Source organism: Pempheris klunzingeri, chromosome 16, assembly GCF_042242105.1.
Source record: "Pempheris klunzingeri isolate RE-2024b chromosome 16, fPemKlu1.hap1, whole genome shotgun sequence".
Classification (NCBI taxonomy): domain Eukaryota; kingdom Metazoa; phylum Chordata; class Actinopteri; order Acropomatiformes; family Pempheridae; genus Pempheris; species Pempheris klunzingeri.
In genome coordinates, this window is record NC_092027.1 from 20,153,288 (window position 1) to 20,181,243 (window position 27,956).

The window sequence follows — 27,956 nt, forward strand, 5'->3', positions numbered from 1 at the left end:
TGCAATTCACCAGCTCTCTGTGACCCCCTGACCCTGGGGGGGGGGCTTTCTGTGTCCCCTTCCTTCTCGCTCAGCAAATGACTCAAAGACAATAATACATTTCAACAATAATAAAAACACAGACTGAATGCTTTCAGTTGAGCTCTAATGGACCGCTATTTCCCCTCCTAAACTACTACATTATTATAAAATGGTGCAAACTGTGATTGAGCAAAGCACAATGAAGCTGACTGACATGGAAGGTAAAACCTCTTTTACAGCACTTGCATGAAATGCTTTTCATAGTTTTACTGAGCCATAACAAGAATCATTACGAACACAGCGTGAGTTCATGATTCACGTATTTATGATAAAATCAGAGCATTACGTGGCTGAATTATTTGGAGGGTGTGTGATACAATTAAAAGAGGGTAGCATAGTGCAGACAGTCAGACGGAGCAAAAATTAACTGGTGCAAGATGCTGTATTGCAGTTTTTCTTGTCTTAGCTTTGGCGCACCACAGTGTGTCTTGGTACAAAAATAAATTACAGGTTGTGGACATTTTCCCGGGCTAAAGTCCCAGTCACACAAGAAAGCGCCACAGAGAAATTGTTTCAGACATGCTCATGAAATAGGTGGTGCAGGAAACTTAATTTGCAGAAATATGTTCTTCCTGTTTGAACTCTAGGGCTCTACCCTCCCTTAAAGAAATAGTTTGTGATTTTGTGAAATATGCTTATTCACCATTCACCGCTTATATAAGCTACTATTTTCCTGTCTGTAAAATCTCTGGCTAGAAATCCACCAGTGCTCATGGCGCTGAGCTGCTGCAACACCCACCTGCTACTCCAACTGTCAAGAAAGTGAAATGCATTTGTACAGCACCTTTCTAGTCAGTCTGACTACTCAAAGCGCTTTTACATCACATCTTCATTCACCCAATCACACAGGAGCAAGTTCAGTGTCTTGCCCAAGAGGACACTACGTGGGGGTCGAACCACCGACCTTCCAATTGAGGGACGACCCACTCTACATCTGAGCTACAGCCGCCCTAAATGTCAGTTCCCGAAGTTTCAAGAGGAATAATGATCCATCTTCTTGACTGGTAAGGCTCATAACCAGCGGTTCTGAGGCGACGTTTGCTAGAGAACTCAATTTTCCTTAACCTGCTATAACAGCCTCCTTCAGGCTCCTTGGGTATTTATATAGATATTTTCCATTGTTTTGCCTGATTAAGCCTTGTATTTGAGGAAGATGCATTAACAGCCCCCACAGCCTCCATAAGAGGCTTACCTTGATTTGGATAGCTCTATAACTTTATGTGAAGATTGTCAGCGCAGTTTCAAAAGGGTTGATTCTCCAAAATTAATGACATAGTCATTATATCACTACTTTAATCCACCTTAAGATCCAAATGACTGAAGTTATTAGCCAAACTTTAGCCTCTTGAATGGAACCATGCAGTATATGAATACTTTACTTAATGAGGATCAAACATGATTCATTAACCCCCCCCCCCCCCCCCGTGCCTCAGACAATGTATGCTCGCCTCTCCATATCAGTGCGTTCTCCAATAATGCTGACTCCTCAAAAGCTGTCCTTTCTCTTGAATAAGAGAACGATTTTGATTGCCTTGAGTGTCATGTACTTCAGAGGAGGGGTAGTTGGTTTGGAGTATGTGCAAAGCATGCTCTTCTAATTTCAGTGTCCCTGTGGATTTTATTTGTTTAATGTAATGGTACTTAAGATATCTATTTCTATGTTACTGTGTTTAAATCTTAAATCTTCACAAAACAATAATAAACATAAATGCAAATCTCGGGCAAAGCTTTGAAAATATTGAGCACATTCACGTTACCCAGAGGATGAGCCCTTTCCTTTATGGCTCCACATGTAGATGTCACAGTCGGTCTTCTGGTTAACCCTCCTCTCAGTAGTTTCCACTCTCCTGCTCCTGATCACTCATTCAGCCACTATTTAAGCCTTCACCACTCTCTCTCTCTGCCAGATTGTTCTTTGCTCCTTGATGCAAGACTCTCCAGCACTCATTCCCAGACTGAGTACCTGTTGCTGACCCACCCTGTATCTGACCAACCTTCCTCATCTCTAGTCACCTCAACCTTCTGTCTTTGACCACAAGTTTTATCCCGGTCCTTCCTGGATCCCGTCTGCTTGTGGCTCCCTTGCTTTTGGCTACTTTCATTTCCCCGGGCTGGTTTCCCGATCCTCCGACTCTCCCTCTGCCTGCTCACTCCTGGTTTGTCCCAGTGCTCACCTGGTTCTGGACCAGCTGCAGTTCTCGTGGTACCACCATCTCCCACTGACCTGTCCTGAGTGTGAGTTTACCTTCCTCACTCTGCTCCCAGGTGTCCTCCAAACACAGACTCTGAATCAGGTTATTATGAACTGCATTCACCTGCTTGCCAATCATAATAAAATAAGTTTTCACGGATGTACTGTGTTCTACATTTGGGTCCTAAACACTCCCATTACAGTTGATCTATGCTGCCAAATTGGAATTGAGTGGTTTAAAAGCCCCTGTTAACTTGGCTTTGAATTCAACATTTTCTTCTGGATTAGAATTAAATATTAATGACTAAGCAACAAAGTTAACGAGGGGGGAAAAAGGGCTTAATAACTTGGCTAATCTCGTTTTAGCAGCGCAGTGTGGGTGTTTGGTCAGTTCTGATTGACAGTTGTCTCAACATAATCAAACAACCCTACAAATGACACTAGATTTTGATTCCAATATTGCTTAATTGTGATTAGCGCACATCATATTTTCCACCATAGGCCCGGCCTTTTTAAGCCAGTGGGAAGCAGCCAGACTCATTTGAACTAACTGTTCGAACAGAATTTTGTATTCATGTAGGATCCTATCGTTCTGATGGTTTTCATGGCCTTTTTGTTTTAAATTCCCCAATTTTAGATATGTCCCATCAACATCTTTACAGTGGCAGAACTGGATTTTATGCTTCGCCGGCCAGAAATCCTCATTCAATATCTCAGATCTCTCCCATTGGTCAACTGCATAATCAGTGATATTACATTAAATGTATTTTTACTTGTGTCATGATTTTGCAGTAGAAAATTCATATGTGCTTCTAGAAGTATTTCAATGTGCTGAACTACAGAAAAAAAAGCCCTGTGCTAAATTTAGTATGTCTATAAAATCATAGAATCCACTCTGCCATACAAAAAGTGAGTAGCTGCTGTATGATACATGGGCGCGTGACAACAATGAGCCAAATAGGATAGAAGATTAATGAAAGTGTTCAGAAATGACAAATTGTACAGTGAGAGAACATCCATTTACAGCTCCACAGTGCAGCGACACAACAGAACAGTATGAAGCTATAGGTCATCAGGCCATTTCACCTCCATGAGTGTGCGCTTGATAATCGTATGAACATCTGAATGTCATGTCATGTCGCTGCTGCTTTCCGGGGTTGCATTAAGATCGATGAGTTCTATCCTCAAGCTGTTTCCGGCAGGTCAAACTGCTGCCAGCTCTGTGAAGCTCAAATTTCGAATGCAAATGATCTCTTTAATGAGCAAATACAAGAGACAACAACAACAAAAATGAGCAATTCATGAGGCTGCATCCAGGACAAGGGGGACAGTCTGAGACTAGTAACGTTCGTACAGAGAGAAGTGGGACGTTTATGCATTATTTAACTGAGCATTTCCAGAAACAGCATTTAGTCCATCTGGAAGTTTAAAGTATTCCAAACTATATTCACGGCCATGCAAATCACCAAGATAAACTCAATTTTAATTCAATATCAGTCTCATGTCTGTGTGTTTAGCTTATATTACCATCGGGAATGGATGAAAAGTAACTGGAAATTTTGCTCTATCCAAAATAAAAAAAAGTTTGCTAATTATGTTGTATCTTGTTTGTTTAACTCGTGCATAAACAGGAATGTAAAAACAGAAATTAGCAGTTTGAGAAGGAGTCACATGTTGTAGTTCAGTGACTGTGTTGAACTTTCCAAAGTTTACCAGCATCAATATCTAAACTTAAGGCGGCATGGTGGTGCGGTGGTTAGCACTGTTGCCTCACAGCAAGAAGGCTTGAATCCCAGTTTGAACCTGGAATCTTTCTGTGTGGAGTTTGCATGTTCTCCCCATGCTAGCGTGGGTTCTCTCCGGGCACTCCGGCTTCCTCCCACAATCCAAAACACATGCAAGCTAGGTTAATTGGTAACTCTAAATTGCCCGTAGGTGTGAGTGTGAGTGGTTGTTTGTCTCTGTAAGTGGCCCTGTGATTGGCCGGCGACCAGTCCTGGGTGTACCCTGCCTCTCGCCCGAAGTCAGCCCACGACCCTGACGGATAAGCGGTATAGATAATGGATGGATGGAATGTCTAAACTTAATTTCATGGTCATCCAAGGTGGATTTACCAGAAAAGCCATTAGGATTCACCCTGTTAGGACCACAACTGCAGCTAACATGGCAATGGAGCATATTAGCCCAGGTGTCAACCAACGAGCCTGTTTTCCAAATGGCTGTAGGCAAACTAGAGGTGCTAAGTGGCTTAAGTGTTGCAATTTCATTTCTTACAATTAAGATCACGTTGCACATGAACCTGCTGCCTCCAAGAATGTTAATGATGCAAAGCCAGAGAGCTACTTCATGCAGACAAGACCAGCGCCGGTGTGTCCTGCACATTGCGGAGACTGTGGATCTGAGAAGAACAGATTTAGTATTGGTCCACTTTTAGTAAATCTGTTACTGTCAGCTCAGTCTCTGCTGCTGCTGGCTGTCGTCTCCCACCACCAGCATCCATTCACCTGTGGGCTCGTATCGACTTCTTCTTGCTTGCACTTTTTCTGGCATTAAGCGTCACGCCAGCTGACAGAAAACAGAGTCTTCACCCTAAGATGACATTTAGGTTAAGATTTATCCTGAGATAATTAGCTGACCTGCTTGCCCTTGCTCTGTGTAGCATCTGTTTGCTTTCAAAAGGAGATGAGATGAGATGAGATGAGCTGAGGATGAAGTGTTACAGCGGCAATGTAACAGCAAAGTACAAATGGAAATAAACTAAGAAACTATAAATTACATTCCACCTGCTAGTGTGAATAAAATCAATATATCCATTTTGAAAAAGTGAATGTGAAAGAGAAATGTCTTAGCTGAGTAAGAAGGCAGCATAAAGTAAATATACACTGTACAGCATACAGTACGTACAGTGTGAACAGATCCAATAAACAGCTGCCTATATACAGTAGAGAAGAATGAGTGATGTATACAGAGTAAGCAGCCGGGAGATATGTACAGCGTAAAAGATGACAATACGTACACTTGTAAAAGGAGAGAGTCAATTACTGTCTGCCTTGTTTGTTTAACTGTTCCCCTATCTCTATTCATTTTATCGTTGTGTTTCGTCACGCACGCAAATGAAAGTATGACATTCTCATATTTCAATTTGCCTATTTTCCATCATGTGATGGTTGTAAATGTATGATACGTGCAGGATGTAAGTCACTTGGTAACTTTGGGACATGCTTTATTGAAAAAAGTGATTGAAACAACAGCATTCCAGTCTTCAGTACTTGCTGTCATTTCCCTTTCCCAAATTAATTTTGTCAGAATTCCTGTGAGTGTATTAGCAGGTTATCAGCTGTCTCTCTCAATTAGAAAGGGTCGTCCATCAATCAGAATATGGCAGTTCGATCCCCGGCTCCTCCAAGTCTGCATGACCAAGTGCCCTTAGGCACTGACACTAAACCCCAACTTGCTCCTGAAGCAGCTTCAGTGTGTGAATGTGTGTGAAAGAATAATCTCCTCCAGCTTAGATTCCTCCTGAATGAATGATGTGTGAATGAGGATGTGATGTAAAAGCGATTTGAGTGTTCGAAATGATTCGAAAGGCGCTATACAAACATTACCATTTATTCAGATCACCTGTTGCACAGGGTGGGGGACTGGATCCCAAAGAATAGCTGAGAGCAGCCTGGTGGGCTTCAGAGAGGTGAGAACTGGGGGACTGCACAGGGCATTCTGATCTTCCTCGATTCCTTACACACCTCATTGTAGCACACGTCAGTCCAAAACTCAGGTCTGTTCTGGCCTTTTTCAGACTTAATAGCTGTCTGTTCCTTTTCTGATTGAGGCAAAAATCACCTTTCATCCAGGTTACCTGCGTTAGTGTAGATCGTGGTGCTATTCGCGCAACTGTTTTAGCTTAAAGCGCAGGCTTTATTTTGTTACTATGTTTTCATAGCGGAAGAGACAGCGCAGCAGTACCGTCACAAAATGATTTACTTACAGGTCTAAAAATACATGTGATAATAATGAAGACACTTTTTCATAAAAGACTAATAACTATCTTAATGTCCATGTCGGACCATCAAACCTACATACAAAAGCCAATGAACCACATGCATGAATATATTCATTTGGCTGCTGTGTGGAAGACAGGGATCAACAGATACAATAAACCACCTCTACCTCTCAGCTGCACAGCTGGAGACTGCATTGTGCTAAGTTAAAAGTTATAAGCACAAGCCTCCTGCAGTCATGACAGGGCATTTCAAGTCAAGTGCACATTATTGTCTGCTCTGTACAAGACAATAGCTAATAAACATCGACTGTGAGGGCTGATTGTGATTGGTTAAAGACGTGTACCGCTGGCCAGAGGTATGGAAGAGAGACCCATTACAAACTGGAAGGCAATAAAATGAGCTCATTTACTTCTAACAGCCTAAGTACCCTCAGCAATGGGTCCCCTGCTGGAAATTTGGGTCGATGGAGAAGCAGTAATTACACTTCTGTCTAAGTGTCTTAATGTGACTGCCTCCATTGTTTACTTTTCTGTCTCCTGCAAAACACTGGCTGATGGATCATTTTCATTTCCAATCAAATCTGTGAGCGTATGTGTATCTGCATGTCACCACATGTATGTGCACGAGTGTGTGGGTGTCTATTTTTTTTCTCCATATTGTAGCAAAGCTAATGCAATATAATATTATCATCAGCCTGACATAATTTGTTTGTGTGCTCTGCAGCAAAGGCTTTCTTGGAAATGTGTTAATATAGTAATCTGATTTCAGCTTTTTAATATGTATTTTGTCTCCACCTGTGGTAAGTACTCAGCCGTTTGCTCATTACACTGTCTGCACCTTTATAGAGATCGCCTGTCAGATAACAGCATGACCAGTGCTGTGATGTTAAAGTGTAACTTACTCTTAAACCTGGTCCCTATTTTTTACATTATGGTGTCTAAATGAGCGGTAGGTTAAAAAAAAAACTCACTGAAAGTGTCTGTTTGTCTGATGGGCTCAGATAGTTATTTGAAGTATCTGATAGCATATAGAAGGATCCCTACAGAGATAGACCTGTAAGAACCTTTTGGTTTAACCACAAATAGCAAACATAGCTGTGATATCACTCTCAGTGGGGTAGTTTTACCTCACAGAGCTCAGGGGTTGATGGCCTACCGCTGCCACGATCAAATAGTTTGATTTAGTTTGTGCCTTTTGTGACTTTGGCGTTTTAACACAATATATAATATATACACAATATTTGTGTAACACACATTAACACAACCAAACTAACTCATTTGGGCACCAGTAGACCACTGACGTAGTGTTTATAACAGTAAACGGCTGAAGTAATCAACTGGACCAGATATAAAACCTTTGGTACCAATCAGTGATTTCAAACATGAAATATGTAAAGGAAAGTTTTCCCCCCCCAAACCTGACCTGACCTGACTTCATCCTGATTTGAAATACAAATTGTTTGGTTATTGGTTATTGGTCAGTCTCAGTGTTACTCACCTCCATCAGTGGATATCTTCTGGCAAGGAATTAAACACACATCTTTTGTTCAAGATTAAGTTCAACTTTGGTGAACTATGAAAAGCTGATTTGTGCTGTTGATCAATTGTAAGCTGTCTCTACAATGCTGAGTCAAAAAAAGAAGGAAGCAATCATATGATGTAGTGCTCCATCCATCCATCCATCCATCCATCCATCCATTTTGGCCAGTTATAGAGATCCAGTATTTAACATTGTTTTTCCTTGCTACGTGTTCTGGGCTTGTCCTGGACCTCTTCTCAGTTCAACATGTCCATAAAGCCTACGCAGGGAGGCATCTATGACGCATCCTCATCAAATGTTCATCCCGCATCTGTTGGCACCTTTTGACAAAATGAGTAGTGGTTCTAGTTCCTTCAAGATTCTTTCGGAGGGTTTTATTTTGAAAGTTGAGTGGATGCTCCATGCAGCTCGACGCAGCTTCCACTGAAAAAAGACTAGGCACACGTTGTAGGCAACTTGTAGCAAGTTGTAGCAACTTCTAAAATGAGCTGTGGTGCATCCGGTGGAATTGTCAGCTTTGTCTAAAGCGGCTGTGATCATCGCCGGCTAGTCGTGATGCAGCCACACAAAGCCAGTACACTGGCTGGTTAGTAACTGAGAGCTAAAAGTCGCTACACTGCTAAGCTTCCACCACTACTTATCTCGCGAGGACTTCCAAATAAGTTTCACCTTGACACTTTCAGGTATAGTCGAGCACAGAATGAGAATGGAATGTGATTAAAGCAGAGCCACTGCTCCTTCATACAGAAGAGAGCCCGCTGAGGTTCAGACGTCCTTATCAGAGTGATGGTGGCTCCTGGTGGAGGAGATACTGGGACAGACCCAGAACACACTGGAAGGAGTACAAATCCTATCTAGCCTGGGAACAATTTGGGATTCCCCCAGGAGGTGCTGGAGGACGGTGCTGAGGAGAAGGACGTCTGGGCTACTTTGATAAGTTTTTTTTTTTTTTCGCCAAAACTACAGCTGTTACTTTTTGCGTGTAAATGTGTCCCACACCATGAATGCCTGAGAAAAGACAGTCTGAAAGTGTGGATTGTTGTCTTGAACACTTATTGTCTCCACTCTCTGTGACGGCTTTTCACTTTGTCTTTCAGTGTAGCCGTTCGAAACAGATAGAAAGACTAGTTAAATGACGTGAATGTAGTACAGACTGTTGCGCTTAAAGCCCTGACCTTTGGACATTTTAACAAACAACTAATGCTGTTCAAATGACAGCTCAGACAGGGGCCGAATCAATGATGCAAGTGGTGTAACTAATCTTTATTTTTATGAAAAAGAGAGAGTTTACTTTAAATCTATGCAGACAGGGAGCAGTAAAGTTGGACCGAAGCAAAGTAGCACTGCTGTGATCACACTGGTTATTTGACAGCAGAATCAACTTTCTCCTCAGCTCTCCCCACTAAACCATCACCTCAGCCCTCACCTCCTTAACCCGCCTGTAGTCCTCCAAGTCCTGGCCGTGATGAACTGTTTTAGAGGCAGGAGCCTGGTGTTCTCAGTGAGGTGAGCTGCCCATCAGTCAGGCGGGCTTCTCTGTGGCTCTGGGAGGGATTACTGGGCATTCAGGCGGCTTCACATGGTGAGCCACAGCCCGTCTGATCACAGAGGCACTCGTCTATCTCCCCACCTCACCCCCGGGGCCCATGATTTCACAGGGATTAGCACACAAAGTTGCCTAATCTCTCCCTCCACTCTCTTTCTATTGATGGCCATCTCCAACATGAACACACACACACACTCACACACACACAGAAACACGGTGGGACTCAAAAAATCAACAAACTCTGCAAAAAACTAACTGAATACTTTTGTAAGGAAACTGTCCAGTTTATGGCAGTAAATTCAGGAGAATTCAGTTTCAGTAGTCAGGGATGAGAAGATCAGTATCAATCTCATGAGCCAGGACATGGTTAGGTTAGTTTAGCATAAAGACTGGAAGCAGGGGGGAGTAGGTTGCCTTGGCTGTGGCTAGAATTAAATAAAAACTCCCATACCTGCGTTCCATTCCTCTAGTTTAATCGATATAGACAAAAAAAGTTTAAAAAAACAAAAAAAAACCCAGCAATTTGCACTAGTAGGGGTAGTCTCACACTGCAGCTATTTCTTGGCAAACACGCGTGTGCATGTGTGTCCTCGTGATGAGACAAACAAAACAGGGAACCCACTCACAGAGAAACAGCTCCAAAGCACAGCCAGAGGTCCAAAACTCCACAGGGAGCCTTTTAAAACCCATGCACACCACCGAATGTGCCAACCCGCGCTACAGCCACAAACACTGCACAGAAACACTTGGCGGGTGGACAAACTGTTGTTCATCAAGAAACAGTTCCAGCACCAGCCACTGCACGAACTATGAGTTTTACATTTTTGTTTGTGTACAGATTAAACAAAAGACGTACAATGTGCAGAGGTGTTGCAGAGCCTGGCTAGCTTACAGCCTCTATGCTAAGCTGAAGGAATGCATTTCATTCAGCCCAGCAAGTGCTTTTCCTCTACGATTCATTCATTTATTTACTAGTCTTTTAATCACATTTGTTATATTTTTTCTTTTCTTTCACAGCAGACACGTCAGCAGAAGAAAAGCACAGGTGTAAATAATAAGATTAATAGTCAGTATTCCATTCAGCTGCTTCAGTTATATGGTCCTGCTATCGTTCATGCTGGATCACTGTAACACTGTCATGACATACCGAGATATTTAGACAGAGCAGAGCCATTCTTAATGTTATTAGCTGGGCTTTGCCTGCTGTGACAAGCCACAATGTCTGCTGCACAAACATTAACAACAAAAATCTTCTCTGTTTATTTTGCATCATCACAGTCTCTGTCTCAATCAAAAAAAAATTTCATGATAATTAAATTAATTAAATTTTTTGTGAAGCATAAATAAAAGATCATGAATAAATGAGTTATAATCCACAATTGATTATGTATAATACCCTCTATTTTCCTTTAGTTCATCACAATACACTTTAAAATTAGTGGTGCATATTCCAGATGCTGGTTGGAACTGTAATATACCTGTAACACTGCAGTCGCAGCCAAACAGGCATGCACTTGCCAGACAATCTGAATCCCAAATGAAATCTGCTGATGTATGTTGTGCATCGGCAGTCACAGCATGGATTGTTGGGTAAACAGTTATATTAGCTGTAAGAAAGCTGAGACACTCGTAATTGCAGAATTTATGAACTGCCACATTGTTCGTTTCTTCAAATCCCCTCTTTGAAAACAGTAAATAACTTCTGGTCCCATTAAGTGTTGGGAATACTTCAGGCTGGTACCAAATGGCAGAACACAGACGCCTAATTCAATCAGAAAGCCCTAGGGCGGCCCAGCATGGCTAACTACATCACAGTTAAGCATCTTGATTTTGTCAGAATTATAGAAAATGACAAGTGAACTCAACATGAACCAGAGAGTCGGGGTGGAATCCTCGTATTGGCATTTCTTAATCTAAGCAGGGCGGTGCCAGAAAATCAATACTTTTCAGCCGTGCTCCATTTCTGCTGTTTTCTCCCCATGAGTCAGAAGAAAAGGATTCCCAACATCACAGTACAGTAACACAATAACAAAAATAGACCCTGTACAGGCACGAGACACAATAGCCAAATCTCTCTCAGATTTCTTATCATGATCACTTCATATGAAATGCGATCCGATGATTGATTTTAATCTCAAAACACACGTGAACTCGCTTATGAAAGTCTTGCTCTAGTGGGCCAAGTCAAATACAGACATTAAGGTTTCCCACAGAGCAGTAAAGTACAACTTCACTCACTTCCACTTCACAGCTCATATGGACAAGGTTTCCAAGGTTTTTATTTTTATCATGCCCCACAATGTGACAATGTGTGTTAAGGTGTGTTCAAGACAGAGTGCAAAGCAATTTTGGGCACAACATGATCGCATGCAAAGTCAACGGGCCGAAGCATGACTGTGGCCACAGCGGATGCAAATTTGTGCACAAAGTGGCACAAGCTGCAGAGAAAATGAATAGGTATATGTTGAAAATGTTTCAACTTGACAGAAAAAATTCACACTGGCTCAATCAAAATCAACATGAGAGGATAATGGAGAGAGCCTGGGAAAAAAAAAAAAGAAAAAAAGTAAAGCTGGAGTTCCTGGTGAGGTGTGAGATCAGACGGAGACTGAGCTGTCACACACACACACACACACACAAACACACACACACAGTCACTGCATCATACATTGCTTACTAGCTACAGCTAAGGTGGGCACAGAGAATAAGAAAAGGTTAAAATCACATTCGTGCTCATGCTCGGTACATTTCTTTTCTTTGCATGGGGTTATCGTTGATTTATGTTGTTCTAGTGGAAACGTTGGCTTGATGGCAGCACCAGGGAAAAACAGTCTGGCCAGTTGTTTTTGCAATATCTAGATCCAGACTGAAAGATGGACCCATGCACGGCCACACGAACTAACTTAGATCAGACTGTTCATCAGCATTCCCAGCACAAAATCTATAGTACTGGATTTATTTATTTTTCCTCCTCCAGTCTTTATACAATTTTACATTTGTCTGAAACTTATTACATGGCTTTATTCTTTAGATTTCAGACCATACAGATTTCTGACAGCCTAAAAAAGATGGTTTTGAGATGTAAACAGGCTTGGGTTTCTCTCCCATTGCCTCCTTGAATGTGCAGTACTTCCTGACACAGACAGACAGCCATGAGAGCAACACACAGCGCAGAAAAAGTGGAGAGAAAAAAAAGGGAAAAACCCAGAGACTCCTTTCAGTGCAAACAAACTTACTTTTCATCAGGTGCTATTACACGTCCCATTCACATTTATTGGATTGGGTCCATGCAGCATAACCAAGGTGCTGACAGGGGATGATTACTCCAATAAGTCTTGCGGCCCTAGAGGAGGGGTCACCCAGAGGACAGGAATGCAGAAGGGCCTTCCTGAGGGCCAACAGTGACCCGCACACGAGCCCTTCCCAAGGATGGCTCACATCCCCTCACCCCCACCTCTGCTCTGAACCTTCCCCTCTGCTCTGCTCACTCTTTCCCCTCTCTGGCTCCCTGTATTCCAAAAATTCCTCCAATTCTCCACTTTCCTCTTGTCACTCTTATTTTCAACTCACCATTTAGTTTGTCTTCCTGATTCTATAATCAATATAACATTTAGAGTTAGCAAACATTTCAACATCCGATGCCTCAAACGGAACACTGAACTTGAACTGTCCATGATGGGTCACGAGATGATTGGGGATACAACTTAAAGTAACCCTCACACAACCCCAGCTAGGCTTCTAGCCCCCTCCAACAACATGACATGAGTCCTTGGTTCCAAAAATTATAAATAACCAATACTGGGGAATAAAAGTCACAATATCACTGCGACCATTTTAGTTCAAACTTTTCCAGTATGTTGGGAAACAAGCAAAAGATGGTGGTTAAGGCTCATGCCAAAACTAATGCGGAGTGAACAGACAGCCTTACAGATTCTTTGTTAGAGGTTTCTCATTCATGAGCCAGCTCAGGGCACCAGGTCAAGTCCTTTGCCGAAGGCATCTGTAGTCCTTCTGAGGGGGAGAAAGAGGGGGAATAAAGGGAATTACTATCTCCTAGACAGAAAATAGCTTGACTGGTCAAAAAAGGTTTTCCTCTGTGAGAAAGTCCTGACATATGAAAGTGAGTTCTAAACTACGCAAATCAACTTCAATCAAAATCCAGTCAATACATCGTTCCTTGACATTCCGTTTCCTCGACTGCCATTATTCATTGTTTTTTTTTAAATGATGTTGAACCAGTTGAGTACAATGTTGTTTTGCAAGTGAAACCATTGCTCTGTCACTGAGCCGTTTCTTCTCTGTCTGTCCTTTGTCTCTGTTTTCTGCCTCAGCTCCATATATCCAGTGGTTGTTAATCAGTCGCTGGAGCGCCGCTGAGCTGCTGCTGCTCTGCAGAACCCAGGAGTATGTGGCTTAGCGCCTTTTCAAAGCCTGCCTGCCTGCATCGGCACAAACAGACACAGCTAACCCTGCTCCCTCTATGAGAGAACAGCCTCCACACATAAACAACCCTTTGTTCGTGCTCTCGACCAAAAAAAGAGGCTCCACAGTCTGCTGGCCTTCCCCCAAGACAAACTCACTCGATTAGAGGGATCTGTTCATGGGTTGTGCGTGCTGGTGGAGGCCAGGAACCTGAAGCCAAGTAGCAAACGGAGAGACTGAAGAAAGCAGCTACTATGTGATGTCCCTCCAGTCGTGATAATGCGATCTCTTCAGCCTACCAACTTACACCAACATGCATTCGTCCAGCGGCCGCATGCTCACTAAGTGTGCTCAGCCTAATGTAATTGATGAACTAGGGGCTAAGTTGTGACCAGAGGCTAAATATAGGTCTGTGGCTGTACAAAGGGCTCAACCGAGGCAGACACACTGCAAAAACACCCGCCACTTGGTGTGTGTGCCACAGCGTGACGGATCACAGCAGAGACAGCAGGGCTGTGGGAGCTGACCCCTTCTGACACTTCCTCACACTTCCTTATGATCTCTGTATGTACTTGTTTGCTAGTGCTGATGCAGAAGACATAGATTGACATTAAAAGATTATTTCAGTTCAGAATTCTCACAGTCAAGTCGGAGGAAGCTGCAGTGCGTGAGTTTACATCATTTGCCAACGTCGTGTGCTTGTGCAGTAAGAGTCGTGTCGTGAAAGAGAAAGTAAGAGTGGGCATGGGAACACACACAGAGGTCACACAACCAAAGAATTAATGAGCATACATTGATATAACATTATGGGATGCATCAATGAAAGTAATGTTGGGTTTACCAATTTGCAAATATCAGGCTCCTTTTCTTAATCTGATGCTACAGATGGTTTATTACACAGAACCTTCTGAGATGTCGCCCAAACTGTTAAGGGCTTGTCACATTCAAAAAACACATGGTAGGTGAGTGGATCCGTCTGTCAATCGCCATCAACCAATCAGATTAACGAACCCTATAAACTCTAACCCTAACCCCAGTCAGGAGAAGTACTGTTCTTTGCTTCTTTCAATGCGCTAACCTATTCAGGAGCCACCATTGCTGTTTTTGAAGGAGCACTATTGTCACACCTAACCTGTAGCTTATGCTGATTGGTCTAAATTACTGTGGTTCAGCTACATGCACATAACTTAGACTCTGGCAAGACGGATTCTTGCCTGATGGCGATCTTGCAAATCCAGCTACCTTACAAGGTTATTCTTTTTAGAGCTCGGTTTATCACACCATTATTTGTGTAGCTTTTAACATTATTTCTATCTGTAATAATAGCATTGTTCTTACCAAAGTACTCATGAGTTCGGGGAATGTAGCCATATCGTTAGAGTGAAGTCTGAGTGAAACACGACTGAGGATCAGAAAGTGGAAGACAAGCCGACAGTTTAGCCAGATTATTTAAACCGCTTTATTTGTAGGAACAACTGAAATTGAGCACACCTGAAATATTGGTAATCATTTCTGTTACGTTGAACCAGGAAATTGGTTTGTAAAATTTGATGGATGTTAACAGACAGTCTAGTTTGTTTTAAACTTGTGGCAATGTTGCCATGTTCCCAGGTCTCATGAATAAACATAAGCACTGTTATTTTGACTGAAAATAAGAACCGAGTTGTAATAAACACGACATTTAAAAACAAGTATAGGTTTGCATGCACGTGGCTCATATGCACTCATGTGCTTGTCTGTGCCTTTCCATTGATACCCCATGTTTGTTCACCGTTGTGTGTATTTCAGAGTCAGGCTGCATGTTGTGGAGTATCCGTAGCCCATTTAGCCGAGTAAAGCACATTGGCTCTCTATGAATGAGAGCGAACATCCGTCCAACTTATCTCTGAGTGCAGACTTGGGCTCTCTGCCTCATAATTGCAGGTTCATACACACAACTCATGGACACACATTAAATAGCCTCTTTGTGGGTAGCTTAAGAATACCACTCATTTCCCACCCCTCTTTTTTCCATTTCCGAGTCCAGATCAAATGAAGGGAAACACAGTGTGAAAACTGGACTTTGCTCCTCGTTTTGCTGCGACTACCGGCCTCTTTTTGCATTGCCACTTAAGGCTCTTATAAAAACCTCAGTTGCAACAGCAGGATATACTTCCTGTGATCATTTATCTAAATCTCAAGCCTTGACCATATTTCAAAGTGTTTGCATCCTCTGCAGGGCACAAACCTGAGAGTGGTAAAGCTTCCTATAGATAGGAACCAAATTTAGCTCTGGAAAGTTCACGTTGGCCTGCGTTTGACTCCTGGATCTCCAGCTCCACCCCACTCTCCCTGCCCCCACATCCCTTCCTGTGATGAAATCTACCCCTCATGGTTAGTTTTGGAGCCCCTCCTCCACTCCTTTACCACCCACCTCCACCAAAAAAGCAATCTTTGAAGCGGGCCGCATCTCTGCTGCCCCTGTCGAACAATGAGATGCTCTCCGGCTGCTTTGTGCTGTGGGCCTCTCAATGCAAACAGAGCTCTGAGAACTGCTTTTTCATTGTCTCATCTTCAAGGGGTAATAAATAAGAGCTTGGACAGCTAGACAAGCTGCTACAGGGCAAGAATAAGAATGCTGCTGTTAAAAAGGCCAGCTTTCAATCAAAGTCCATTCAAAGAATAGTTTGGGTTTTGTATGGACGCATGTTGTGCCTATTAATGAACATACAAAAGGAGCCATTTTCTTGATTTATGGACGGCTACCATGGAGAATGCACTGTGACCACAGGCAGGGGAGGCCATACATTAAAATGCGCATTTGGATATTTACCTCTGACAAAACACCAGAATCATTATAAGAATTGCACCAGTTTGTTTGTTGACTAAAAAGTCAATTTATTTTCAAAAAAAGGAGTCCCAGCCCCAGCAACAATCCCTTCTCTCTTATCGAGCAGGCTCTCATGGCTCAGAGACACAAACACAGTGCAGGAAAGCCCTCCATCTGCCCACAGGTGCAACACAAAGTAATCATATCAATAAACTACAGTAAGCTCCGTAATCAACACAGCTCACACGTTTGCTTATTGCTTTGGGGGAGTAAATACCATAAGATGCATTTCAAAATTGAAGCCTTCCCCAATTAGTTTTGCTGCGTTTTTAAATGTCCCCCTTGCAGGTTCTTACAGACTGTTATCATTCATATATCAACATCATTTGGCTTTTGCCAGAGAAGAGATGAGGGTCCCTTGACAACTCAAAAATGAAGCGGATTGATGGTGGGCTCCAAGTGAAAAGTCAGGCAGACTGAGCCTCTCATTAAACAGCTCCAGATGTGTGCCAGATGTCGGGGGGTCTCTTCCATAAAAAAAAAAAAAAAACCCTTTAACCATAAAAAAACCGCATGGCTAATGTGATCACAGTGGGAGACTGGTGTTACTTGCAGCAGTTTGGGCATCTTACCAAGCCCGAGATAAACTCCAGATCATGTTGTAAACACTTTTTAGTCTATGTGTGGAATGTGCGGCAGCATGTATGCATAGGATTCTGGGAGCGCTACATGGGGAAGGTGGGGGCGGGTGGTGTGGAGATTCCTGGCAATGTGAACTATGGTTGAACTGTAGGAGGGAGTGCACTGAAAGGCTGAAACAGTGGGGGTAAAAAAACCTCCCAGCCCCTTCTTCAATCAGTCATACTGCCCCGACAATGGTCTCGTTTTCAGACATTCCTGCATTGTCAATGACCAATAATCCTTTCCTTACTTTTTCTTGTTCCAAAAACCTTGTTCTCATCACATTCAGCCCTTCGGTGAATGAAGACACGCCGCCTCTCGCAGACCGCAGATGAAACGCATATTACATTTGGTAAAGACTTGGAACTTGGTAAAACAGAAATGCTGTTAAACCTTTAGGCTACACTATGGGATGCAGCCCTTGTTCTCTTTGCTTGTCGCAGAGCGGCTGGCGAGTTCGGTTCATTCATTTGCCAGCCACTTGAGTACACATTGATTTTCAATCCAGAGGGTTAGCACATGGTGTAATGAGAGAAGTCTGCATTATTCATACTTTGCCAGGGCTAGAAACCGCATGTGACCTAAATACCCTGCGATGGATTCTAAAATAACAACAGGGAAACACTGACAGACAGTCAGGCAGACAGTGACTTGAGATGAGCGAGGTAGACAAAGGAAGGGGTAGGGAAAGAGGAGGGGATGAATCCGGGGAGGAAAAAAAGATGAATGTGTAGGTGTGTGAGTGTGCATTCGCCAAGTTTGGAAGCAAACTGACAGCTGAATCTCTTTTAAGACCGTGCAGACATGTTACATCAATCTGTTATTAGAGTAGCACAAACAACAGCATTGAAGAGAACAATGTGCAAAATGCATGTCCACACATTTATATCATGTGGCTTCTATCGGGCTGCACAGATGGGTTTTATTACAGGGAAATTTAAAGGAAACGTCCTCCTTCTGTAATTGCATTATGAGTTCTGTCTGACAGCACTCCCTAAGCTCATGCATCACACATTAAGTGCGTCTGCGGCTTTGAAGGTGACGTGCAACAATTTTTTACATTATGTAAGATGTGATAGATAAAACGGTGACCCCAAGTTCATCTTCTTCATCATCTTAGAGAATCTCTGCAGAAAATATATTCTTTGTACAAAGATGTAATAGACATGAATGGAATTAAAGGACCTCTAATGGTTTATAAAACGCAGATGGTGTTGAGTTTCAAGTGTTGAGTATTTGTGTTGCTTCAGTCAGCGACATGTTTTAAATCAGCCTAAAATCAAGCCCTGAGTAGAAGGGCCTTAATCCTCCAGTTGTTTAATTGGCTTTCATTGTGTAAATGTAGAGCTTCAATGACGGTATCTTAAAAAAAAAAAGAACAAAAAAAAAATCCCTCTCTACTCCTTTGCAACCAAAAAAGGTATACTGACTGAAATACTGTTGTCACTCACTATTTATTACCAGGTGCTTTGTCCACATTGTCATTAAAGCTACTGACAATGAAATTCAACACTTCCTGCACAACTGTTTCTTTTTTTTAAAGGCTTCCAGCTGCTCAAAGGACCTAATCCCTTCCTTGCCTGGTAGGTTTTAATGTGAAACATCAGCAGGAAGTGTTGAGTTTCATGTTTATCTGTTCAAATGAGGAACTTAGAGCCACAAACTGTTGTGTGTTTTGATTGTACGTATGTATGACATATGTATGACATGACATGTTGCACAACATATGATGGAGAAATGATATTATGATATTATGCTGACTGTGCTTAACCGTGTGCAGTATTCTATTCTAGTTCATTGCACCAGCCCTCACCTTATTAGAGACAAACCTTTTAAAAAGTAACGCCTGAGCTGATTATTTGAATATCTAAGCTTTTAATTTACATTAAGGAAGATGTGGTGGTGGATAAAATAGCTTACCTATGACCTCCAGTCAGTTGTTATCTTCAAATCAGTTATTTCTCCAAAAAGCAATAATATTAAAGGGTTGTTTCACTCAAATTGCAAGTCACTCAAGTTACTTTCTTCACTTGCCTCTAAAGGCCATGAAGATAGTCTTTGTTTTATTCCTCATTGTAAAATGGAAGTTAATGGAATTTTGTTTGCTGTCCTCATAGCGTTGAAAGTAGTTTGAATAAAAACTGGAATATCGAGAGTAACTAGGAAACTGTAAGATTTAGTAGTTTAGTTCTTTGTAATTTGGGTGACATTACCTCTAAAATTAATTTTTTCCAACATATTTGTTGGATTGTTGTTGATGTTGGATCATATGATGTAGCTTTACCGCATGAATATCTCAAACATGTATGCGCTACCTTCAAATACATGCCTGTTTATCACAGCTGACAGGACGCTGTCTCTGCTCGGGGGCTTGATGCTGCCGAGTGGATTTCAGGGAGGAGAGAGAGAGGAACATTTCCTGAGCATCGCCTGGGCAGGAATGTTTCCGTAAGCATCTCCGTATCAGACGAGGAGCGTGTCAACATTCACCTGTCAGATGAAGGCTTTGATAATCTGTTGGGGTTATGAGCAGGTAGGACACTGAGAGGTTGAAAGTACAGGTATCCCCTCCCCCGTCCCCCTCAAGGCCAGACGGGAGGAGAGTATGGGGAGGGGGAACAGCAGATGGGGAGAGGCTGGAAGTGTGTGAATGACAGGATGCATTAACCAGCTACCTGACATGCTTGTGTGATGCTTTTTTTTGTACTTTGCTGTAGTGCTAATGATGCCTGTACTGAGTTTAGGTTTAATTTTGTTTTGCTCACTGGCTTTTTTGAGTAAACTCCAACCAGCTATTTAATGTACGCTTTTGTGTTGTTACAAACTGACAAGCAACTTTATGCAGTAATTGGCCAAGTGTGTGGAAGTGGGCACAAGTAGGTGTGATGTGAACTAATTCTCACTTTCATTCTTCATACAACTACTTCTGCCATTTGTTGTTTGAGCAACTGGGAAGAATCCTATGAAGACCCGCACTTCAGTTTGCACACTTATCCCCATTTGTGTGATTAATCCCATCAAGACTAAAAACACATGCAGAGGAAACAGAATTCTTGGTGTGAGATGAAATACTGGTGTATAACTATGTGCCTAAGTAACTACAAATCATGCAAACTTTGCATTTCTGCTGGTTATTTTTAAATATGTGTCATACAGCCTTAGATTTTTGAATGTATTTTTCCAACCTGCCAGACAGCCAATGGTTTCCATTCATTTTTGCATGGCATGAAAATAAGCATGCAGATTCCTGAATCTCTTGTTGTTAATCCATCACAGTACAGAAACAAAAGTATTGAGTTAAAAAGTCTACATTACCTCAATACGATTACAACTGTTGGAAACAAATGGCTGCCTGGAACATAGAAAGAAAGATGAATTCAGATTTTTTAAAAAACAGCATCATGGTTTGTGTAATAGTTAGCTGTAATATTATGCAAATACAAACTGTGCTTGTTAAAGTGCGTCCATTCAAAGTGCTAGTGTTTGCCACTGACGAGCTCAGATTGTTACTCTAAACATTATGGGAAGGATCCCTGCAGAGACAGACCTATAAGATCCTTTTCTGTTTAACCAGACTCAGCCACTACGTCGCTTTCTTCAAAATCACCAGACTCCATTGACAAAAACAGCCATCAGAACATGTGAGTTGCTGGTCTACTGCTGCCTGCAGTCCATCAGTTAGTTTATGTTATTGTGTGACTTTGGTGTTTTAAAGGGTTAATTCAGATCCAACACAACATTACACACAAACTAACCAATTGATGCAGCAGTAGAAGTGACCTTCTGGTCCACATCCAAAAGTTTGTACCTACTGGTTATTTCAAACCCAAAATATGTTAAAAAATAGACCCCCAGCTTAAATATACCAGTATTATTCTTTAAGAGATGAATGCTGATATTCTTCAAGATTTTTGAAAGACAATGTTCTCAAAACAATATTTTTCAGAGACGCAATTTCTGTATTAAAAAAAAAACATCTGCCTTCAAATAATCATGTGTTGAAATTCTGTGTGTGTTATGGAAATAGTTGCAGTATGAATTTAAAATTTGGAATTAATGTGTGCGCTTGATTACAATATTTCCTTTGTGTTATTGTCTTTCATTTATCTCTCTCATACATACTCACACACCCACTCACACCCCTCTGTGATGTCGACTGGGCCACCGGTGTTCCCAGGAGGTGTATGATGTTTGCTGTGGAGTTCACTTCCCTTTGTGAATCCCCCAGTGAAGGTAGAAGGTGGCAGGCGGGGCGAACCGGACCGCTAACCCAACAACAGCAAGTGTTTGAGAGTGTCCCCGGAGACGCTGCGAAGGCCCAGATCATGTGTGTGCATCCACAAATCACACTCAACAGCAGCGCTCATTACCTTCCTGTTTGATTCATCTGTTTTCATCGTCATGTACAAAGTTCAGACACGTTCAGACATATCTATATCAGACAGCCTCACATTTATTCTTTTGTCTTTAATGCAGTGAATAATGCATCTCTGCTTTGGTCTGTTTCACACAGCAAAGACGATGATCAAGGAGAAGACAGCATTTGCACTCTTATCTATTTTTTGTTCTTGTTTGTATTTTTTATACGGATGGTGCTGCATATTTCATGTCTACACCTGCCGCAGTCTGAAAGGCAAGATCAAATTATGTATATATGAAATGCATTGCCATCCTCTTCATCTCACTTTCAATTGGTGGACCTCATTCTAGGCATCGGCATTTTTGAACACAAACCAATTTTGATATGGTTTTACTTTAGATATACAAGTAATCAGTCTTCAGTTTTCAGTACTAGTGTCCATTTGAACAAATGCCAGTAGGAGTGGTCTGATTGCTCGGCTCCCAGAAGTGCTGCTTGCAATGTTCATCGGATCAACTTTTCACTCAACACTGCACTCCCTTGGGTCCTCACAAATACACCCGACAAGTGGGAAGGCGAGTACTCGAGATATGCACTGACATCTGAGGTAGCAAGGTCGCCCTATTGGAGAGGAGGTATTGACACTGATGTCAAGACCCGCTAAATGTTTATCATTTTATCATCATCATTTATCATTTCACATCCAAACAACTTCACACTCGGTGCTGCACCTGTTCCCAGACATGCACCCAGCAAGTGTGTTGTAGAAGTGAGGGGCACATTCACACACACACTCTCATACTGACAGAAGCTAGAGACTTTTTACCCTTTTCGGTTCTGTGTTAAGCTACTATGTCAATGAAACTATTAAATGCCCCGTAGATGTTTCACATCAAAACCCATGTAGAATTGGAGAGTGATTCATTCTAGTGGCCGGAGTAATTACAATGGGTACGAAAGAGAAAGTGTAAAGAGCAACTAAGTCCTGGGAGGCAGGGGGGAATAGGGGGGAAGCCGGGGTGGATGGACAGGGACAAACACAGCACTTTCACGAGAGGAGACGTCTGTTTTTGTCCCAAACCACAGTTATTTTACCTTACGTAGCTCATGTTATCTTTAACTGATGAAACCTATTGTAACGCAACATAAGACTTTCACTCCAGAGTCCTGTGTGAAACCAAAATAACTGTCATGTACAAAACTTCACTTCTGTACTAACATAACTATTATAATCCAAACCATGATCTTTTCCTAAACCTAACCAAGTAGTTTTGGTGCCTAAACATCGCCAGCTGCAACAACATTAACTTCACTGATCTGCTTGCTTGTGGCTGCTCCCCATCTCCCCTATAGGGGGCTCTGAAAATCCTCGAGTCTTTGGCAATCGACCCGTGTTAGGTTTATGTTCGACATAATTGAACACAGCACTTGTGGCAGCCTCAGTATCTGTATATGTTCTAACTGTAGACTGGATTTATCTAAGCAGACCAAGGCTAAATACCCCTGAGACAGTGACTGGGCTCTTAGACACATAGCTCATCCAGCCATTATAGACATGGCTGAGATGACAATGGCTCTTCTCAAATGCAGGGCTCACATCTCCAAGGTGTACTGAAACTGTCTTAACGCCTTGTCCTTTCATGATTCTTAACATAAAAAGGATAATCGTCTTGAATTCGTCATGTAGATTCGTCATGTTTTTGCGCTGTTCATTCCTGCTGAGCTCCATTTAAGGGCATTTAAAGTGAAACATCTATGCAGGAAACAATGTACCATCAAACTCAGTAATGTGCATTAATACACAAAATTAATATATAGTTTAAACTTAAACTTAATTGTTTGAACTGAGATTCAAACAATTTTAGGACATTTCAGCCTTAAAGCTCTTCCTATGATGGATAAGAAAAGACAGCTAACAGAGATTTTCCAGTCTGACTTGGCAATTCAACATTTGGCTTGTGTCTATTTCCTCAAATTAAGAAGAGGCAATTTATCAACAGCAATAACAGAACCAATATTGAACATGCTCAGCTCTCTGTGTTGTGTCTATTTACACTTCAGAGTTCAGTAGCACACAGAGCTGCACACTTGAGCTCCTCGCTGGGAGAAGAATCCCCCCCTGGGTGAACCTGTCTGCCGGTTTTCATGTCAAAGCAGATTTTTAGGTGAAGGAGAGAAGTGAGAGGGAGAGAGGGAACGTGAGGGAGTAAATGTGTGGGGCTGAAAGTTGAAAACAGAGGAGTTCAGGCTTAGGAAACACGAACTAGAGTGTGTCAGACTATTGCTACAGTAGTGGGAGGCATTGGGGGGGGGGGGCACTTCCAGTGAGGAAATAATCCAATGCAGCTATCTGGATTACTTACTGTTGTTTAAGATTGTTATCATCATGTTCTGTCTGATTAACATCTAGTGTTACTGAAAATATGAATAAAACCAATCCAAATTAAAACCTGACTCTCAGGCCGAACTGCACACATAATGCATCTGTTGTGTAAATGCCCATATCTTTTGAACTCTATGCCTGCAGTTTGTAGTTTAGGCTTTCTTTCTGTTATACATTTGTAGATCTCAAAACCAAGCCAAGATAATCCTGATGACATCATCAGACATGACATTTCTACCATTTTTGATCACCAAGAAAGAAACACATACAGTTAGTGCAACTGCAGACGGCAGTGTTTTCAGTTTCAAGAGTCTATGTACCAGCCGCAATGACACGTGTGTTCTGCGTGCTGACTCACACATCATAGCACTGGTAATTCAATTCACGGTTCAGCATGATGACTCAGTGATTCAGACTTTTTTTTTAGTGTTCATTTACCAAATACCTCTACAGCCAGTTTGTAACAAGCCCTCCAGAGTGCCTGTTTACATGCAGCAGTTGACAGGTTCCACTAATGTGCCTTTAGGACAAGCATATGCAGCCAGTATCAGTGGAGGTGCAGCAGCAGTACTCACCAACAGGCGAAGGTGTGCTGCCGCTGCTGGATGGCTGCTGGATCTGTAGCCTCTGCGGCGATGGTGGCGGCAGCTGTGGCAGGGAGCTGATGATCGACGGGAACAGGAAAGGATACACCCCCGGTGTGTAGCGCCTCATCTGGACCAGTGGAGGACTGCTGCGGGGCTGGGCACGGCTGGCGGTCTTCATCACAGTGATGGGTGAAGGGGGCACTGAGCGCTGAGCGTGCTGAGGCTTGGCGAAGCTGGGAGGCCATCGGGTGATCCGTGGCTGCAGTTAGTGTGTCTGGAGCAGGTGTGGTACCATCTAAGCACTCCAGAGATGTGTGGTAGTGGAGTTTAGTGTCACCCAGGTGGACTCAGAGGCTTGCATCACTAACACTGCAACACAGACACACAATAACTGAGTTAGTAACACTTCTTCTTCTTGAAACAGTACATGATGAATGAAACTGTGCATATTACATGTATAGAAATACAATCCTAAACGCATGGGAATTTGCTTGGTATAATAATGTGTAGCACTGTCAAATTGTATTTGACTGTTGCTGTATTCTCCTGTTGGAAAAGGCTGATGTTCAGCAACCATCACTTCCAATGGCACATTCTGCTAGCTGATCCTAAATGATCTCATTAAAAGTCTAATTCATAATTTGAAAACAATTGTACAATCATTTGAAGCGACAGCATCTGCAGAACCAATGAGCTTTCTTTAGAAACTCATCAGTTGTTGTTTTAGGAAAACAAAATACTGTATGAGGGCGTGTGCTCTACACATGTGCATGTCTGTCCAGGATGTCTGTTGGTTCGAGCCACAATTCTGGTCCAGAGTCAAAAATCTCAAAAAACATGTAATGGATTGCTGTGACATTTTACATTCTTCAGTCCCGGAGGATGATGTCTAATGTCATTTGTGGTCTCCTGACGTTTCTTTTAGCTAAAACACAGATCAAAGTCTGCTTCATGGATTTACACATAAAATGGTACAGACAATCATATTTCCTGAAAGATCTATCCTAATAACTTAGGTGATTCTATGACTTTCCATCTGGTGCCCCCCTTAACTTGTCTATCGGGAATGTCTTACCAACTACCTGATGGACTGTCAAACAATTTGGTACAGATAATCATGTGTCCCTCATGATGAACTATAATAACTACGGCGGTAGTTAATATGAATGTCTGTAAATCTAATGACTGCTAAGCTGCCCCAAACTTGCAAGGAGACTCCACCAAGCTTCACTGTGGCCTGCAGACACTCATTATTGTGCCGCTCTCCTGCGTTTCTCCAAACGTTTCAAATTTTCAGTCCAGAGCTCCTGCTACCATTTTTCTGCATCCCTATGTTTTCGTGCATAGTTGAGTTGCTTGGCAGTGTTTCCACGTTGGAGGTTTGGCTTTTTGGCTGCAATGAAGACCACTTCTGGCCAGACTTATCTGGACATCTAGTAGATGGGTGTTTTATCTGCTGCACTCAAGTTTCCTTGGTCCTAAGGTCCTCGATGTTGCCTGTTTCTTTTTCAAAAGAGCTTGAACATCACATCTTGAAACCCCAGTCTGCTTTGAAATATTTGCCTGGGAGAGACCGTGCTAATGTAGTAGAACCTTGTGTCCTGTTGCTGTGCTCAGTCTGAACATGATGACCTGTGACATCAAACTGTCTTCTACAACCTCACCTTGGTAGCAGAGTTTGCCTGTTCCTCCTCCAGTTTTAAGCCTCTTACAGCTGTTCTGTTTCAGTTAATGACTGTATTTCAACGACTTCAAGACCTGAGGACATCACAAAAGTGTCTTACTTCTTCGTGCTCAAAGCAAGAACAGGCACTCTATGCATCTTACCAGGTGGCACATCGTAAATTGAAACTGCACCATCTTTTCACTAAATAAATTTGAGAAGGTGAAATTTTTCCTCGATTTGGGTTGTGGCTTGTCATTAAGGGGTGATGGTGGGTCCCGAAGCCAGACCAGTTGAGAACCACTGCTTTACAGCATGTCTTCGCATCTGCCTAAGACTTTTACACAGTACTGTACTCTGTGTTTAGTGCTAACTATATGGTAAACATTAAACCTGCTGACCATCAGCATGTTAATATTGTCACTATGAGCATGCTAGCATGTGGATGATAGCATTTAAGTCATAACAATGTCTAAGCACAGCTTCATAGAGAGTCTTAGCACTGGACTCTTAGGCTTTTGTCATAGTAAAAATACACTGAACAAAAATATAAACGCAACACTTTTGTTTTTGCTCCCATTTTTCATGAGCTGAACTCAAAGACCTAAAACATTTTCTGTATACAAAAAAAAAACATTTCTCTCAAATATTGTTTGGAATTGGGAACAATGGAACAGGTTTGATCCCCCAGTTAGGTTTCCGAGTTAACCGGCTAATTCAGGCACGTTTTAAAAAAAAGCAGATACATCTCTTTTCAGGCCCCACCCCCAGCACCAGTGTTAAAAACGAACTGCTAAATCGTGAGCAAACTCCATGTGGGACTGCTTCTCCCTCCTGGCTGACTGGAAGTGCTGACGAAAGGCTTCAGGAACTAGTTCATATGCTTTGGGCACAGCAGGTTTAACTGGCTGGTAGTTCCAACTATCAGCAACAGACAAAGCTGAAAAAGCTTCCTGGGCCTTGCCCGTAAACACACACTGCAGCAGAGAGTCCGCTCAGTGTCGGACCAGTTTCGAGCCTCTGCTAAACGTTTGAAAAGCACAAAAAAAATTTCAGGATCTCTCATTAAACTTCGGAACCAACCTCAAATTGACAGCAACATCAAATGATGGAGTGGGAGGAACCAATATGGTTGACTCTTCAACCTCTGGAGACTGAAGCATTCTCTGACTCATAATCTCCAGCTTAAACTTCTCCAATTCAAGCTGCTGTCTGGCCTGAGCATGAACCAATTCAGCTTCTGAGGCAGGTATCATGTCTCAACCTCTCTAACTCCAAAACATGCTATTGCTCATGCTGCAGCTGAAGCAAAAGGAGCTCTTTTTGCTGCTCAAACAACAAGGAAGCCCCAAAACAGGAGCTACAGTGGGCACCTTCTCTGGCAAATTCATTCTGGGGGAGGCTATATCAGAAAAACTGACCGTTTCCACAGGGATCTTTGTCCTCACTACAGGGACGGGCAAAATATATTTTATCCCTAACTGGTCCTTTAATGTGGCCATCAAGTCATCTTTATCCAACTTCCTGTAAATTTCAACATCAAAATGGTGAGCTACTTTCAAGAGCTGCTCCTTTTTGTAAGTGTTAAGTAAGCTTTCACTAGGGAACTAAACAAAATACCTCAATAGAGGCCATGTCACCTACTTAGGAGTACTTAACAGACTTTGTTCCTTTACTTTCACCAACGACTCAG

General features: G+C 42.3%; 1 protein-coding gene across 1 annotated transcript in view; it reads right to left on the reverse strand.

Annotated features, from left to right (window-relative positions):
* LOC139215560 (retinoic acid receptor beta-like) overlaps positions 1-24,778 on the reverse strand; it is a 105,892-nt gene extending 81,114 nt beyond the window's left edge. The window contains exon 1 of the mRNA XM_070846556.1: positions 24,589-24,778. Within this exon, the coding sequence (XP_070702657.1) occupies positions 24,589-24,778 (190 nt within the window). The remainder of the gene's footprint in view (positions 1-24,588) is intronic.
* Positions 24,779-27,956: the final 3,178 nt, after the last annotated feature.